This window comes from Mustelus asterias, chromosome 1 (assembly GCF_964213995.1).
Source record: "Mustelus asterias chromosome 1, sMusAst1.hap1.1, whole genome shotgun sequence".
NCBI lineage: Eukaryota > Metazoa > Chordata > Chondrichthyes > Carcharhiniformes > Triakidae > Mustelus > Mustelus asterias.
The window spans coordinates 124,674,799-124,694,297 of NC_135801.1; the positions used below are offsets into that span (position 1 = coordinate 124,674,799).

Genomic DNA, 19,499 nt, shown 5'->3' on the forward strand with positions numbered 1-19,499 from the left:
TAAACAAGCTGAAATAATTACATAGAATTTTACAGCACAGAAACAGGCCTCTGCCAACGTTTATATTTTATTCAAGCCTCATCCCATCTTTCCTCATTTCATCCTATCAACATGTCCTTCTATGCTTTTCCCCTTCAGATACTTGCACTTTAAATGCACCCATGATGATCCTGGGTCCTCATCTGAGTAAAACTTACAATGTGATAACAGGAAGTCACATTTTTCAATATTTAAAGTGTCAGCGTAACTTATTCCATATGGAGTATGATTTAATTATTGTTTATTATTTGTTATCTATTGCTGACGCATGCAAGACAAGGAAAAGCTTACTTCATTTAATAAAAGTTCTTCCAATATTCCATTTTCTAAAGGCCACCTCCCTTTCAGAAGTCAAATACATAGACTGGTCCATAACATTATTGTGTATGCATTCCTTATTCCTTTAATTACATGTTCTTGATATCAGGGTAGCTTATTTTCCATGGCGATTTTCACTAATTACCCCAATTTGTATATTTCTTCCTCCACTACTCTCCATTGTTAAGTGGTCTGTATTAGTATCTATCCATATGGATTCTATTTCGCTGGTAGTTACATCACTTTTGACATCTTCCCTATTACGTAGTTATTCCACCTCCCCTTTTCCCCTCAGACTTTCCTGAATATGTTACGCTCTGTTATGTTTAATTCTCAGACCCGAGTTTTCTGTAATCATGTCTCAGAAGTCTGCTTCTGAACAATGTAATATTACCATAGCTGCTGTTTTATTATGAACATTGTGTGTAGTTTGCTGTACAGTTTTAGTTGTTTTTAACAAAAGTTGTTCTTACTTTATTTTTAACTATTGATTTACACTCGTGTTCCATAATTCTGTTTACCCCTTGCTATCTTGGTACACACTTAGCTTATTGCTTCCTGTGCCTTCCTTTCATTTTCTGTTTATACCCAAGCTGATTTCATTTTCTGTACATCCCTCCCTCTGTCTTAATGGTTTAAAGCCTTTGCCATCTCTTGAAGATGTGGATTTACAAGTAAATAAATAAGTGAGCATATAATTCAAAATGTTGCAAGTCCAAACAGGACATTTAAAAAAAAAACACATTTCACATTTGTTTCTGAAGTGCTTCATAAGCAAAGAGACAATTGCAGGCAAAACTACACATGCAGGATATTAAGAAGACGGCATTGCAAAATTCATCCAGAATTTAAACCCCACTATTAACTGTATTTGCCTTCAGAGCTATCACAGACTCTTAGATAGGCTATGACATGGACTGAAAAGTATAAATAGATACGAGGGTGCAGGAAATAAGTTTATAGTCCAAGACAATCAGTTAACAAGTGTTCCTTTAGGCTGAAAGCATGTTAGTTTGGTGTGGCTTCAAATAGGGAGCTGGACATAAGATCACGAGTAGGAACAGGAGTCGGCCATTCAACCCCTCAAGCCATTTATTCCTGCCTTCCTTCCGTAACCCTTAATTCAGCAACTGATTAAAAACCTGTCAAGGACTTGGCCTCCACACAAATGCCTCAAGGAAGTTGTGCTACTTATTAATTTTGCAAATGTGATGGATACACTCTACCATAGCAAAGTGTTGCAAATCTTTAGCCTCAGGAACTATCACCTCCACATGGTCTGAACCATGAATCAGGGATATCCCAGATGCCCATCACATTTCATAGAACTTTGAACTATTCATGAAATCCAACACAAAATGTAATCCAAAACAGAATGCAAGGATATGACTTCAATCTTACAGGTCTGCAGATCATAAACTCAAAAGGCAAATCCTCACAACTAGTTGGCATAGTGGTTGTAGCAGTTCCTTTCAGCTCAGTTCAATGGCCTTTTTAAACACACATTTGTTTTGTGGAGATATTCATTTCATGCAATATCATATACGTAACTCCAGACTACATTATGTAATACTTGATAGAAGTTATTAAATGCGTTCTAACTTTAAACTATATTGGAAATTGTTTCATTATACTGCGTACAACCCAATATTTCCCAAAAACAATCCTTCACTTCTAATTTTTCTATGTTACCAGCAATATTTGGCCTTAAATGGTTAGCATTTCTTGATGTCCACTTTTATAGGAAAACTCTTCCCTCCATTTGCAATCTTTCCTTCTCAATAGAATATGAAGAGAACTCAAACTTGTTGCAATTCATGTAAACTGCAGGTTGCATTCAACAATTGGAGTTTTGGAGCTAACTATCATGGTGAAACAAGATCCTGCAACTAATGTAGTAGAAATGAATATCCTATATTGTGGTGCAAACCAATATCATAGAAAATCAAACCAATATCATTTGTAGCGAAACATCATCCCAAACCAAGAATACTCTATAACAAATAACATTCATTGCCAGGGAAAATGCATTCATAATTAAATGTACAGAATCCCCGAATGACAACTCTTAAGCTGATTGCAAATTACCATTGCTTAGAAGGAAAGCACTTTGAACTGCTCGAAAACTTTGGTTTGTTCAAGTCAGAGTAGTTTTTTGTGCACTTTGTCAGTCACTTGAATACAATGTACAAGTTTATCAACTTGGGTTTTAAAAGCACTTCCTTTCAAATACAAAAACTCCAGTCTCACAGCAATGTGACTTACCATTGATCACCTTTCTCCAGGATGAACAATCCAAAAAGAGTGAATATCAAAATCTTACTAGACACAATTGGAAATGGAATATTTTACATTGAATAGATGTTGCTCACCATAATTGGGAATCACCAAATCAAATTTAATTTAGTCATTTTTTGAGGCATTATACAACGTATTGACAAATATTTGAAAATATCTCCTCACCACCCCAGTTCAGAACAGCCAAGGGTAGAGTTTTTTTTTAAAAAACTATACCTTACATCATGTAAATTCAAGATGCTCACTTCACAGTCTTATGACTACAGGCCCCAAAAAGATTCAGTCTCAAGAATTTTTCCAACTTAAACAGAGAACATCACAGTTCTTTGCATATATATTAATTTGCTGTATAGAGATTGTCTTCTAATGAAGAGGAGAAAAACTGGTATACCCTGCAGTGCTTTGACAGAAAGGGAGCCGTCACTGAAAAAGTTAAAGCAGAGCATGTTGAAGAAAAATGGAGAGAAGAGGAATGAATTTTTTCAAATCAATATATATAAAAACACAGCCCAACAGAGGACAGCTGTAAATTGAACATTTTCTCCTTACCCGTTCCTTCCAGTATTGACGGTATTCAGTTCAGTTACATTATACATTATGGACGGCTCAAGAGAAACCTTTTCCATGTACATTGGGGTAGTTGTGATATTCTGTATCTGAGCTTCAAGAAAGACTTCATCTGTCTGTGGGGAAAAAAATATTTTCTAAACAAAATCATACTGGTTCCTCTGAGAATTAACCCAAATATTATGATTAGTTCATGCCTCAGAATCACAGGGCAGGTAATCAATGGAGAAAAGCAAAAGCATTATTTCAGGTAGTATCTTACTCACTCCATATTAGTTCATTAATTTCATTACCGCAATGGATTTGGGAAAAATTTACTAAGATGCATTTTTGTTTTACACATTGCAAGTAACTGGGGTATGAAACATTAGTTTAGATCGACCATGGAAGAATACCTCAAAAACATTGGTCTTACAGGTTGAGTAATGCACATCAGTTACTCTCCCCCTTTGAAACAAAAGTAAAAAAGCAGATTTCGTACAGTGAACAACAGTCACTCTTAAAACTGTGAGATGAAACACTAAGTTACAGTAAACATAGAAAAATAAAATTGTTGAAGTTAATGGGGAGACAGTTAAGCTAATCAAGGTAAAGTTTAACTCTATTTGCTTTGGCAATAGTAACTAGCAATGGTATTTCATTGAGGTGCAGCCTACTGAAAGTACGTTGATTTACGAATCACCCAATGTTTTCTCTAATTTTCCTACAAAGAGAAAAATGACATGCAGTGAAATCCTTCTCCATTCAACTAATAATTTAATCCATGATCTGCTCTACATTTAGAATATGACAGGTTACCCAGATCAAATAAATTGGAGGGGTTAGACAGTTTTCCTTAGAAAAATTAAGGCTGAGAGGAGATTTCATAAATGTATTTAAAATGAGGATTCTGGACAGAGAGAGAGAGAAACTGCTCCCACTCGTGAAAAGATCAAGAACGAAAGGGCACAGATTTAAAGTAATTAGTAAAAGCAGTAGTGATAGTTTTCAGATTCTTTTTCAGATAAAGATCGGCACAACATCGTGGGCCGAAGGGCCTGTTCTGTGCTGTACTGTTCTATGTTCTATGTTGATATGAGGAAAAACTTTATCACAGTGAGCAGTTAAGGTTTTCAAGATGATAGGATTTGATTGAGTAATTAGGGGGAAAAAAATTCTCTGGCAGGTGGATAATAACCAGAAGTGATGGAGTCAAAAACATTATAAATAGATCTAGAGGGAGGATGAGGAGAAACTTTCTGATTTAAAGCTGTCGAGATCTGGAATGCTCGACCTAAAAAGGTGGTGGAAGTTGATTCCATTAATAACTTTGAAAGGGAGTTAGACAAATACCCAAGAATGAGAAACCTAATTGGGATGTGGGACAAGGCACAACTGCTCTTTCATACAGCCTCCACAGACACTAGCCTCCTTCTGTGCTGTAAGTTTCTATAATTCTCACAAATGTAATTAATGCTATCTTAGTGTTGATGTGGAGATGCTGGCGTTGGGCTGGGGTAGGCACAGCAAGTAGTCTCACAACAGGTTTATTTGGTAGCACGAGCTTTCGGAGCACTGCCCCTTCACCAGGTGAGTGCAGGATTTGTTTCACAAACAGGGCATATATAGACACAAACTCAATTACAAGATAATGGTTGGAATGTGAGTCTTAACAGGTAATCAAGTCTTTACAGGTGCAGACAATGCGAGTGGAGGAGGGGTTAAGCACAGGTTAATGAGGTGTGAATTGTTTCAAGCCAGGACAGTTAGCGAGAATTTGCAAGCCCAGGCAAGTCGTGGGGGTTACAGATAGTGTGACAAGAACCCAAGATCCCGGTTGAAGCTGTCCTCATGTGCGGAACTTGGCTATCAGTTTCTGCTCGGCGATTCTGCGTTGTCGTGTGTCTCGACGACTGCCTTGGAGAACGCTTACCTGAAGAGAGAGGCCGAATGCCCTTGACTGCTTTAAGTGTTCCCCGACAGGAAGGGAACACTCCTGCCTGGTGATTGTCGAGCGGTGTCCATTCATCCGTTGTCGTAGCATCTGTATGGTCTCGCCAATGTACCATCTTGAGACATCCTTTCCTGCAGCGTATCAGGTAGACAACGTTGGCCGAGTCACAAGAGTATGTACCTGGTAGATGGTGTTCTCAAGTGTGATGATGGCATCCCTGTCGATGATCCGGCACGTCTTGCAGAGGTTGCTGTGGCAGAGTTATGTGGTGTCATGGTCACTGTTCTCCTGAAGGCTGGGTAGTTTGTAAAGACTTGATTACATGTTAAGACTCGCATTCCAACCATTATCTTGTAATTGAGTTTGTGTCTATATATGCCCTGTTTGTGAAACAAATCCTGCACTCACTTGGTGAAGGGGCAGTGCTCCGAAAGCTCGTGTTACCAAATAAACCTGTTGGACTTTAAGCTGGTGTTGAGAGACTACTTACTGTATCTTGGTATTCAATAATGACCAGATTTATTTGTATATTCGATGCAATAGCTTCACAGATGCAAACATTTGCCAAGATAGATTAACCAAAGACTAGTTCTAGTCAAAGGTCATTGACCTGAAACATCAACCGTGTGTCTCTCTGTACAGATGCTGCCTGATCTGCTGTTTCCTGCATGTTCTGTTATCTACAATTTGTTGGAGGGAGAAAAAGAAGAACTTTCATTGTTGATACTGGTAGGTTCTGCTCAAACACAAGAATGTGTGCAAGATGTCAACAACATTACTGAGAGAATGTCACAACGTTTACATTGTCCCATTTTAGATTTCTGCCCCAAACCACAGTATTATCAACTGTGTATTTTTAAGTCATTAACGAATCAATTGCAGCTTTTTTTCCCACACGTTCATCTCTCAGACCCAACATTAACGTTAAAGGATTGCTTAAATGTCACCTTCGCTAAAGTAAGCTCCAACAAATCCATTGCTCAAATCCCCTTGATTAATTTTATTTTTCATTCAGTCTTTTATTACAGCAGAGATTTTTGGCAAGCTTAAGTGATGAGATTAGTGACATAATGGAAAAGCATTACAAATGTTGCAATTCAATCAGGGATCTGAAGAAGCAACTTTCCAGATTTCCAATAGTCATTTACTGAAGTTAAATTCTAGATAGTTCAGAAAATACAGCTTTTTTAAAAAAAAATGAACAAACCACAACTTGCCAGATTTTCAGTCATCATTTTGTGGGCAATCCATTTTAATAGTCATTTCAAATTTAATCAATGCTTCTCCATTATTTTTCTGCAAATTGAGCCAATGTTAATTACAGCAATTGTGGTTATGTTGCAATTAAATCAAAGCACAAAGTAGCAATAAATAAAAAGTTACCACAGAACTGAGGTCACTCTAATGGGGGAAAAATTAAAAAGCAAACATTAGATAAATAAGGGTTAAATGTTAAAGAAAAGAACATCTACTTTACCTACAGATTGCATGAAAAGCATAATTATCTTCTTCATTATGCTCCCAATATACTATTAACAGTGTGGTAAAGGTGGTCAAAGGAATCACCCACGAGTTATGCAAAATAAACAGATGTACATTCATCAGGGCAGCATTTTCCAAAATACTCAAACCAATGGCAACCACTTTAGAGGACATGAAGCCAATTATAATATTCTTCTTTCCTACTAGTTGCAAAATTATTCATAAAATTTGTGCAGTACAGTTTAGTTACTTCTAGGAATGGAAAGATATAATTTGGATGATTGCTTTCCATTTTCTGCCTTGAAAGAGAACATTTACTAAATTATCTCTACCTCTGGAAACTATAAGGAAGAAGATTTGCACAAATATGCTGTCAAATATATGTTACTGCTTTTCACAAAGGCTTGGTCCCAATTGTGAAAACTTTACAATCACTGAAAATTTTTGCACAAGACCCTTCCACTTGATTACATACTGAATGTGTAAAACACTGCAGGGTGAGGAACTACTGAGTCGATTCCCCAATGCTATTGAATTACATAGGAATGGAGTTAAGTAGGTTTTCAGCCCCTCAGGCCTGTTCTGCCATTCATTTAGATTATAGATGCTCAGAATCTCTTCATTTATCCACCTTTAACTCACATCCCTGGATACCGCTACCTAACAAGAATCCCTTGATACAATTACCAAACAAAAATCTATCAGCCTTGAAAATGCTAATTGATTCAGCATCCAAAGATTTTTAAAGGAACAAATACTACATTTTTACTGCTGTGGTGTTTAAACAAATGCTTTATGATTTCACTCCTAAATGGCAAAGTTGTAATTTTTAAGAGATTTCCTCTTGTTCTGGATTTCCTCACCAGAGGAATCCCAATTCCTTAGAAATAAAGGCCAACCTTCCATTCGCTGTTTGGATTATTTTAAACACCTGCATACTAGTTTAGAGTGGTGTGTTTAGGTGGACTCCTAAATCTCTTTGCTCGTCCACAACTCTTAGTGACTCATCCTTCACAGATTTTGCCTCGTCTTTTGCAGATCCATAGTGGATGACCTCATATTTGTCAATCTAAACTATCTTGACGAGCCTAAATATCAAATGCCGCTCTACCGAAAGAGGAGAAAATTCGATCGAAAAGCCATCTCTACACATTTGGCATTCATTTCCAAATGACATTGACATAAGCCTGGGAGCGGCAGCCCACCCATTCTTGACCCTTGGGATTTATTGGAGACTTCATATATTTCAAGAATATTACAATGAAAGGGCATATTGTTGATTGTCAGAAAACCCCATCTAATGTCATAGAAATCATAGAAACCCTACAGTACAGAAAGAGGCCATTTGGCCCATCGAGTCTGCACCGACCACAATCCCACCCAGGCCCTACCCCCATATCTACCCACTAATCCCTCCAACCTACGCATCTCAGGACACTAAGGGCAATTTTTTTTTAGCATGGCCAATCAACCTAACCCGCACATCTTTGGACTGTGGGAGGAAACCGGAGCACCCGGAGGAAACCCACGCAGACACAAGGAGAATGTGCAAACTCCACACAGACAGTGACCCAAGCCGGGAATCGAACTCAGGTCCCTGGAGCTGTGAAGCAGCAGTGCTAACCACTGTGCTACCGTGCCGCCCCTTTAGGGAAGGAAATCTGCCGCCCTTACTTGCATATTCCTGTCCCATAAAATCTAGACTGGGGTATATAGGGCATTATTTCAAAATTTGCAGATGACATACAATTTTGAAAGTATTGTGAACTGTGAGAAGGATAATAGGAACTTGAAGAGGAAAAAAGCAGGCGGTGGAATGGACGAACATACGGTAAACAGAAGTATCAAGTGATACATTTTGGTAGGATGAACAGAGCTGATACCAACTGAACTGTACAATTGTATAGAGGGTGCAGGATCAGAGAAAGCTGGGGATATGTGTACACAAATCTTTGAAGATGACAGGGCAGGTTGAGAGAGTGGTTAAAAAGATATAAGGGATCCTGAGATTTAAAGTAAGTGACAGATTATAGAAGTAACAAAGTTACAAAAGTTCTTAATAAAACACTGTTTAGGCCTCAACTGGAGTATTGTGTTCAATTTTGGATACCACAATCCAAGGATAAGGTGGCTTTAGAGAGGGTACAGAAAAGATTTATAATTTTGTTTTATTTATTCGTGGGACATGGGCGTTGCTGGCTGGGCCAACATTCATTGCCCATCTCTAGTTACTTCAGGGCAGTTGAGAGTCAACCACATTGCTGTGACTCTGGAGTCATATGTAGACTAGGCCAGTTAAGGACGGCAAATTTCTTTCCCTAAAAGACATTAGTGAACCAGATGGGTTTTTTGCGACAATCAGCAATGGTCTCCTGTTCATCATTAGACTCTTAATTCTAATTATTTTTATTGAATTCAAATTTCACCATCTGCCGTGGCGGGATTCAAACCCAGGTCCCAGAACATTAGCCAAGTTTCTGGATTAATCGTACCACTAAGCCATCACCTCCCCTGAATGGTTTCAGGGACAAGGAACTTCACTTATGAGAATCAATTGGTGAAGCTGGGACTATTCTCCATAAGAGGAGAATCGCGAGAGGTGGTTTGATAGATGTGTTCAAAACATGATGAGTCTGGACAGAAAAGATGGAGAGAAACTGTTCCCATTGGTAGAGGGATCAAGAACTAGAGGACACAGATTTAAGGAATTAGCAAAATAATCAATGACAACACGATTTTTTTTAATGTAGCAAGTGGTTAGGATTTGAATTGCACTTCAAGGGGGTCATGAGACAGATTCAAATGTGACTTTTATAAAGCATCTGAAGAGAAAAGAAATTGCTGGATTACTACAGGGATAGGGCGGGTGAAGTGGGACTAACTGAAGTGCTCTTGCAGAGAGCCAGGATAGATTTGACAGGCATAATAGCCTCCTTCTCTATTATAACCATACTATTATGCTATATACATAACTATATTAAGTAACATAAAAAGCTCAGAAATGTTAATTACATTCATTTGCATGGACTGCAGCAGTTCAAGGTGGCAGCTCACCACCAACATCTCAAGGGCAATTAGAGATGGGCAATAAATGCTGGCCTAGCCAGCGACACCCACATTCTATGTGAGAATTAAAAACAAGAGTTGAAAGGATAAAAGACAATTTAGTCAATTTGTGCATATCTGCTAACTGCAGTTTTCATTATATTCTAGTTTGGATATCTAGCTCCACGCCACATGCTTCTACTGTGCAGTTTGCATAAATGTTCATGTTAAATTTGTGTGCACTTTCCATGTCTCCAGAACACTTTTTTGCTGAGCCATTTGCTAAGGGCAGTTTCAATGAAGAGCTTCAACTATATTAATGCCTTCTTGAAAAATGCCTTAAAATATTTTAATTTTTAAAATGTTATCCATTAAAACTGTCGTTTTAGCATTAGACGCAATATTCCTGCAGTGCTTGCTTAATCTCTGGTTCATTACAACTCACACTGTCACCACATATTGCCAATGAACATGGCAAGAAATCCACCCAACCCAAGGCTGTTCCATCCTTCCACACAGTTCCATCTCAAAGGCTGCTGTAACATTGAATCAGAGGAGCAGAAATTGATTCTTGGTTTCAAATTCAAAAGCTACATCTTTACAGATTGCTTCACCCAGTTATATCATATTCGAATGGCTGGCTGATGTCAAGGTTGTACTGATGTAGAGGAATCGGGTTTGGGAATTTTGAAAAGGGGGCATTGAGTATTGCTGAAAAATGAGATATGATATCAAAGCTTTCCATCTTGCATTCATCAGGACAGCTAAGCAAGATAAATGAAAAAGGGAACAACAATTTATACTGCAAGATTGGTTGGCAAGTGGACTCTAATTGGTAGAGATGTTGACATAGAGAATGCACCAGAGAACAGTTAACTGCCAAGCTTTTGTTTCAAATTCAAACCAAGTAGGTGGCTCTGATTGGTGAAAGCATTGGCACGGGGAACGAATCAGGGAATGGCTGTCCTCCAGGAAAAGGTTGTTGAGGTCTGAAAGAACCAAGAGTGAATGTAGGATCTGGAACTACTGGAAATCAGGGAGGGGGAGATGGTGCTGGTAGTATTTAGGAATATGTAAATGTTTCGAAGACTTCAAAGATGATTCCCATGTCATGATCAAGAACATACTCGAAGCTTTGACAGTGGGGAACAGGAATTAAAGCACAGGTGTTCTGCGGAAAGAGGGAAGTGCAGATACCGAGACAAAGTAGTAAACGTGATCAGAAATTAGGAGTGGGAGTGGTGAAAGGTAGGAGATGAAAGTTGCAGCAGGAGGAAGTGTTAAGCAAGAAGTATAAAACAAGAGTCAGCGGAGTAGTATGTCAAAAACATTTCTTGATCTGTCTCTAAGAATTGGGAAGACACGGATGCAAGTACAATAAACAGGCAAGATTCAGTCAAAGGGGTGTGACAGGAATTAACTGTTATAGTTATACTTGCAGATCTTCCCTATTTATTTCCCAAACTACATCTCAAGGTAAATTTAAAAATAAGTTCAATTTGACAAATAAAACTATAACCAATACTTTCCCTCAACTGTTTGCGCAAATCTATAACGGTGTCCTAGAATGACCGGAATGTAACCTTTATTGCTGGGGTAAAGTATTCTCCACCAACATTAACAGTCATTGCTTCGAATCCCAAAAGTACCAGCCATTTAACCTATCTAATACAGTTGTATTGCCATGTCAATTTACTGCAGGAAACAACTAACAAATACGTTGCAAGAACAGAATTTTGGACAATCAAAAACAGTGAGGCTGGTCTTCAAGTTACCAAAAGATTCAGTGTCTATAGGCTGGACCACCTCATCAAATAAAAAAGCAGCATTTTTTTAAAAAAGAGACAGGATTGCTTAAAAAGCTATAAACAATGCAAAAATGTCATCTTAAATTATCAGCAAATTTCAGGTGAATACACAAGCACCTTGCAGTAGCTTTACATTACTAGCAGCAGTATAATAAACCTTTCTGAAGTAAATTTGGAACTCCTCGTGCATTATGGCAATTGAATCATATACTTACTTCAGCATTGTAGAACTTGGTCTTTACATCGAGTGGTTTAAGAACCTGTGTGAACAAAGAATGCAAGCTGAAGACTCTTTTTTCGGGTAGATCATCCATCAGGACTGTTAAATTTAGATGCTGTCTAATGAGTAAGGAGTTGCTTTATCGGTAATTTGTTTAACTTAGCCTGAAGAACTAAAGAGAATGCAGAGCATACAACAAACTCATCAGCTAAAATACAAAAGGTCCGCTGCCACAAATGAAAGCCTATTTGTTTGGTAAAACGTTAGGTGTCACGTGGCTTTGAAGCCTTCAAAAACAAAATCCCTTGTCAAAGAGAATTGTGGAGATTAAAAAGTTTAATACTAAGCACACCAATTTAGCTGCATGCTTTTCGTGTTAAAGTGCTGTACCAATCTGCTCACTTCACAACTGCTTTTGACCAGAAGATGCCAAATACCTTTCGCATTAGGCTAGTGTTTATTGTAGATGGTTAAAGGTCTCATGATGAATTCTGAATCACAGAACCATTGCACAGTACAAACAGCAACAGCATTACCCACAGATTAAAACTACAAAATCCCCAATCTGTATAGCCTCAATCGCAGCAGTCTGTTATTTGTTCTTAGCAACTCATTTGGATACTGAAAATAAAAGATACAAGCAGTCAGGGCTTTACTACGCATTATTCTGCCAACTCCTAGAACCACACAAAGCTTTGCAATTTTCTCCATCTACAAATGAAAACTATGAAGAAACAATTAGAAAAACGAACCTCAAAAAAAAATTACTCCATTCTTTAAGTTACAAAGCCAATGCTCAAAGTGGACAGGGCAAGCCTGAAACCATCCTCCTGCTGGGTCCAGAAACCAAATTCAAATTGAATCCAATTCATGGTCCGCGCAAGAGAGACAAACAAGATCCAAGCTGACAAGATAAGGAATTGCACCCCATCTTGGACTTGATCCAACGCTCGACCATAGCCAATAGGCCAAGAAGCGATTCCAATGTGTTTAAAAAGCTGTAATTTTAAAAAATAAGGTTTATGGAATTCAAAGCAATGCATTCATGTACATTATAACTGGCCACAGTACAACCAATTGTCCCAATAGAATTTTTGAACTTTTCTGAAAACTATGACTGCAACTATGACTACACTTGGAATACTGTGTACAGTTCTGGTCACCCTGTTATAGAAAGGATATTATTAAACCAGAAAGTGTGCAGAAAAGATTTACTAGGATGCTACCAGGACTTGATGATTTGAGTTATAAGGAGAGGCTGGATAGACTGGGACATTTTTCTCTGGAATGTAGAAGGATGAGGGGTGATCTTAGAACATAGAAAAGCTACAGCACAAACAGGCCCTTCGGCCCACAAGTTGCGCCGAACATGTCCCTACCTACTAGGCTTACCTATAACCCTCTATCTTACTAACTTCCATGAACTTATCCAAAAGTCTCTTAAAAGACCCTATCGAATCCGCCTCCACCACCAATACCGGCAGCCGATTCTACGCACCCACCACCCTCCGAGTGAAAAACTTACCCCTAACATCTCCTCTGTACCTACTCCCCAGCACCCTAAACCTGTGACCTCTTGTGGCAACCATTTCAGCTCTGGGTAGAGGTCTATAAAATAATGAGGGATGTGGATCAGCTAGACAATCAATATCTTTTCCCAAAGGTAGGGGAGTCTAAAACTAGAAGGCATAGGTTTAAGGTGAGAGGGGAGAGATACAAAAGGGTCCAGAGGGGCAATTGTTTCACACAGAGGGTGGAGTGTGTCTGGAACAAGCTGCCAGAGGTAGTAGTAGAGGCGGGTACAATTTTGTCTTTTAAAAAGCATTTAGACAGTTACATGGGCAAGATGGGTATAGAAGGATATGGGCCAAATGCAGGCAATTGGGACTAGCGTCGGGGTTTTAAAAAAAAGGGTGGCATGGACAAGTTGGGCCGAAGGGCCTGTTTCCATGCTGTAAACCTCTATGACTATCATCACCATAAAATATCGTTATATTCAAATTTAGTATTTGAATATGCATTTTTAAATTCCTCTTTAATTAATTGTGCATTTGCATATGGCATTTAAGTCTTCCTCTTCTTAGGCAGCCCTTCTGGATTGAGGATGACTTGCTTCCATTCCAGCTCAATGAGTTCAGAGGTGGCTGATAAAGTCCAATGCATGATTTGTAGACTATCGCCACATGCAGCGCAGGTGGTGCTCCCTCCAACACATTAACTTCATCTCTGCATGTTCCCGGCAATGTTGTTCCATGAGTTCAGTGCCTTCCTTGATGCTGGGCATGGTGACACCGGTGAGGATGCTGCTGTTGGACATCTTTTCTTGTCACTGCATTTGGAGAATCTGGCGGAGGCACCGTTAGTGATATTTTTCCAGTGCTTCAAGATGTCTGCTGCAAGTTGTCCAAGTTTCCAAAGCATATAAGCACAGGGATCACTGCTGTCCAGTGCTATGAAAACTATCTTACCTTGTTGAGAGCGGAGGTCCAGTACTTCAACTCGCGATGGACTGTAGAATGTTTTGCACATTCATAGACCAGAGGTGGGCTGCACATGTGCAGTTCCATGTGTTTAAGCTCTTTTAGCCCAGTGCACCTTAGCAAGAAGGAAGAGTGTACATTAACCCAGGTCATGTGACCAGGAGTGAAGCAGCATTGAAGGCAAGTTCCCCAGAGAAAGGACAGGGATTGGAAAAGGTTCCCGGTTTAGTTAAAAATAGAGGAGTGGAGAACAGGCTCCAACAGGAAAAGGGCTGCCTAAGTGAAGAAGGTAGCCAAACATTGGTGACTCCATGCTGCAGGGTGTTAGGGCAAAGGTATCTCCTTGGAGTAGTAGTGCTCTGCTCAGTGCAGCTGATGATCTAAAGTTGTGCTTATGAGTTGGTATTTGGGTGTATACTCAAGAATCCAGAGAAATGGAATCTCCGGAGATGAGACTGAAACCCTACAAGTGGACCATTGCTGATGGCCGTCTGAGTCTGGTAATTGTATAGGTCTCAATAGGTGCTCTGAAGATCCAATGAGCAAAAGTGCTCCTTTGGAGCAAAGGTGTTCTGCTCAGCCTGGCTGAAGAGCTAGTGCTCAAGTGTAGACTTGGGAATCCAGGGGAAGGGAATCTTGGGAGAAGAGATTGTAACCCAGCGAGGTGGGCCGTCATTGACATCATGAGAGTCGGAGCAACTTTTAGAGAGAATTCCAAAGCGAGATCTTCAAAGATGAAGAGTTTCAGAGAGATTGGTTAATTCAGTGTTATCGCCATCTGGGTGGATTGTTGTAAAATCTGTGGCATTTGCTTTGGTCACATTTGGCATTTATTGTGCAGTGTGGTGTGTTAGACCACAGTTTGCCCTATTAATATGCACCTCATATTAACCCTGAATATCAACATTAGATAGATACTGTAAATAGTTTTATCTTTCTGACCCCATATAGTAACGTTTATTTTGATTTGTTCAAAACCCTTGGAAAGATTTTAGCTGTATTCACCGAGCAGCTGCCTTGAATCTCAAACTTTATTCACATTAAACAAAATGCTTTTGGTCTCTAACCAGATCTTACCAACAACTTCAGGGTCTGGCTAACACTGATAAATGATGACCATAATTCCAGAGTCACCCATTAAGAGGCTTGATTTTCACTGTGCAGCAAATTCAAAGAAAGTGCGAGGAACAGTACCAATCATTGAAATACGGCCTTTTACAACCTCCCAAAGCCTGTGGCTCTGTCAACCACAAAGGTTTATGGAGTAAGAACCAATGAGAAAATGGGCCTTTCATTAAACACCCACAAAGTTTTGGTCCTCTTCTAACCAGCTCCCAAAACACAATAATTACCCCCTTCGATTAAGAACAATGTTCAGGTCCTAGAAAATGTGGACGATTTTCTTATCTTGGGAGCTTCTTCTCAATAGAGGCAAACAGACAATAGAATTCACTATTGCCTTTAATGTACTAGTTCAGCCTTCGGCTAACTTAGGAAGAGAGTATCTGAGATTTTTAAGTATCACATACAAGGTCAACAGACAAGGTGTTGCAATCACTTGAAATACTACTCTGACTAGACTCCGCCATTCTACTTAAGAAACATAGAAAACATAGAAACATAGAAACCCTACAGCACAGAAAGAGGCCATTCGGCCCATCGAGTCTGCACCGACCACAATCCCACCCAGGCCCTACCCCCATACCCCTACATATTTACCCACTAATCCCTCTAACCTACGCATCTCAGGACACTAAGGGCAATTTTAGCACAGCCAATCAACCTAACCCGCACATCTTTGGACTGTGGGAGGAAACCGGAGCACCCGGAGGAAACCCACGCAGACACGAGGAGAATGTGCAAACTCCACACAGACAGTGACCCGAGCCGGGAATCGAACCCAGGTCCCTGGAGCTGTGAAGCAGCGGTGCTAACCACTGTGCCACCGTGCCGGTGTCAAGAGCAGGAGGATAATTCCAACATTCCCCCATTGAATTCTATAAACACAAATTGTTTTTGCCATGTCCAGCTTCAAAGTAAAGTCTAGCATTCTGTCCTTCTCAATACCATTATATCCTGATGCAATACTTCTCGGAAATTATATTCAACATTATACTTAAAAGCAACCAGGCAGAATTCCAGTTCCTCATTGGTTGAAACTTTTTTCTTTCAAGGGACGTGGGTGCCACCAACCCTAATTGCCCTTGAACTGAATGGCTTGCTTGGTCATTTTGGAGGGCAGTTAAGAGTCAACCACATTGCTGTGGGTCAGCAGTCACATATAGATCAGACCAGATAAGAATGGCAGATTCCCTTCCCTAAAGGACAGTAGCAAACCAAATGGCTTTTGAGCAACAACTGATGGTAGTCATCATTAGCACCATTACTGAGTTTAGCTTTATATTCCAGATTTATTAATTGAAGTTAAATTCCAGCAGCTGCCGTGGTGAGATTTGAACCTGCAGAACATTAACCTGCAGAGCATTAACCTATGTCAATGCTGCAAATGGTGTGACAATTGAGTGCATGCTATAGTTGTGAGTCAGAGTAGCTGATACTAATTGGGAAAGATTATGGTACAGATAGGAGAATCAGTTTCCACTTGTGTGGGGAGAAACAGTGTGGAGGGGAAAAGTAGTCTGCACTTGGGGTTATTCACAAAACCCAGTATAACATATGCAGAAGACAGATTGGCTCCAGCTTCTTCCTTTGCCACATGGATGTTCAGCGAATTAACAGCCTGGGCCTCTGGATTACTAGCTCAGTGACATTACCACTACGCCATAGTCTTGAAATCTTACTAATATAACCACAAACAACAAAAACTATAATACAATTTGAAATAGGTTAGAAGGTTGAAATAGACCTACAAGCCTTAGTTGGCTCAATGGTCACATCCAACCAATGCAGAACAGCAATTGACAAAGCCAATCGAAGTTTTATAACTCTGAAAACAATAGAAAAGTGAAAGGAGGTTATGAACATGAAGATACATACATAATGCACCTGTCAAACCACAACTTGAGTATTGTATTCAGCTACAATCAGAGAAGCACAAGACATTCAAGCACTCTGTGTATTGCAGAAGAGTCACAGTCCCTAGCTTTGACAAAGGGTCATCTGGACATGAAACGTCAGCTCTTTTCTCTCCTTATAGATGCTGCCAGGCCTGCTGAGATTTTCCAGCATTTTCTCTTTTGGCCCTAGCATAAAGATTTGAGTTACTTGGAAATACTGGACTTCTTGCATTTATTGCCCATCCCTAGTTACCCTTGAACAGAGGGCATTTAAGAGTCAACCTTAAAATGGCCCAACAAACCACTCAGGTCAAGGGCAATTAGGCATTGGCAATAAATACCGGTCCAACCAGCGATATCCTCATCCCCTGAATTTTATGCACATACTTGCAAAGTAATTAGAAGTGACAAAATATTTAGGTTAAAATCAGCAGATCTAAACAACAAATTAACAGCCTGTTATATGAAAAAGTGATGAGTAGCGCACAGCCTTTTAGCTTATGTATATTTCAAAGAACTCAGCCCTAAATTCTATATGTATTACCTGAAATTTGAAGAACTTTCTAAAGTACATCTTCTCTCCAGCTTGTGTTGTATAGCTGACTGCACAGACTAAGCTGCAAAAGCAAAGAAAAGTGGAAAAATAAATCACAAAAATTAAGGAAACATAGGAGTCAATTTGCAAATGGCACAGCAATGTTGTAATGGCCAAACTGGCCTTGGTTTAACCTCTCACCCAAGACAGCACCTCACCACAGTACTACATTGACTTGTCAACCTTGGTATTTGTACTAAAGTGGGGCTTGAACCGAGAGCCAGAAAAGTATGCTGCCAATTAAGCTACACCCAATACTTAGCAATAAATAATATCAATGTACGAGCCTATTTTTCTCCAAAGGGCAACACTTTAGGTTGAAATAACTTGCTAGTTAGGAAACTAGATAAAGCAGATTCAATGGGCTAAATATCCCTTTCCCATACTTGAATTTGTTTTTACTTATCAATGCAAGCAGATGTATGCAAATACAAACTGTTTTGTAACAAAACAGATGATGTAACTCAATACTACTGTGTAAAAGAGAAAAATATTTTTTCCTTTGGCCTACTGTCTCTTCCCCAACACCCCCGATATTATTGTTATGAAATGGCTTGCTCACCTCCCAATTTCCAGTTCTGACAAAGACCCCACACCTAAACATTAACCTGTCCACATGAAGCACTGGACTGTCTTCTTTACCCAGATATTGTTGGACCGATTGTGCAAATCCAGTATTTCAGATTTCCATTTATTTTCATGCACACGTGTCAAAAGATAGAACATTTCAATAAGTTCACAAGATCCTATTAACCAGAGAATGCATCAACCTTCAATATTATTCTAAAAGTTTTTCTGGTTGTCCAAAAGTATACATTATGCCACTGGTTCTGCCAGAAAATTATTTCATCAAGTTCATAGTAGAGCCACACACAAGATACATTGCACAAAATTTGAAACTTTGAAAATATAACTCAACCAGAAAATTGGAAAAACAATGATTCAGTGTGGGTCCAGAAACTGCTGACTGCATTCTCCGAATTGAAGTTGGTAACACTAGTCTAACGTATAATAAATGGAGTGTAACAGCAACAAAGAGGACCATCTGACTCAGTAAATTGCTTGTATGATCTTTTATGGTCGTCAACGAAAGATCATCAAAATGCTTAAAAATTACCATCCAAAGAGCAAAATGAACATCTGATCAGTTTGAAAAATGTCAAGTCTGGTTCAATACTAGAAACAATGCATTGGCCTCTTTCTCTTGCTAAATCTAAATAGGAATCAGTGATCAATTTAATCTTACTTTTTGGTAAAAAGGGGGAAGGTGAAAAGTAAAAGTACATTTGTATTTAAGAATGGACAGTGTCCTGTTCCTTTATTTCTACTTTCATTAGGATGCATAGCAAAAGAGCAAGTGGTCTTCTGCCTGGACTCTGCAATGTTGCTCTTAGGTGAGAATATAGGAACAACAGTCATGTAATAGTTTATCTTCCAACTTCTGATCTCTTTAACCCACATCTCAAATAGGCAGGTGCTTAATCTCTGTCCTGACCTGCTGTTTGGTTAAGATCACAACAAAGTGAAAGAAAATACTATATATTCCTCCTCCATTCCATATCAAAATTTAATGGCACTACAATGTTGAGAAATATTTTGTTTTCCATTAAACTTAGAACACTTGTTGGCTGCAGCAAATGCTGGGCACAAGTTTGCAGCTGAAATTTACCATACACCACAATCTCAATTTCAATCAA

The 19,499-nt window shown here is 39.2% G+C and overlaps 1 protein-coding gene across 7 annotated transcripts in view; it reads right to left on the reverse strand.

Moving 5' to 3' along the window:
* The window catches only part of trappc13 (trafficking protein particle complex subunit 13), a 59,847-nt gene that overhangs the window by 13,605 nt on the left and 26,743 nt on the right, over positions 1 to 19,499 (reverse strand). For 5 of the 7 annotated variants that reach the window (XM_078218078.1, XM_078218088.1, XM_078218125.1 and 2 more), the window contains 4 exons: positions 17,752 to 17,824; positions 11,706 to 11,750; positions 6,539 to 6,556; positions 3,205 to 3,338 (listed from right to left, as the gene is read on the reverse strand). In XM_078218078.1, coding sequence (XP_078074204.1) covers positions 3,205 to 3,338; positions 6,539 to 6,556; positions 11,706 to 11,750; positions 17,752 to 17,824 — 270 coding nt within the window. The remainder of the gene's footprint in view (positions 1 to 3,204; positions 3,339 to 6,538; positions 6,557 to 11,705; positions 11,751 to 17,751; positions 17,825 to 19,499) is intronic. The other 2 variants (XM_078218107.1, XM_078218098.1) reach the window with 1 other exon arrangement.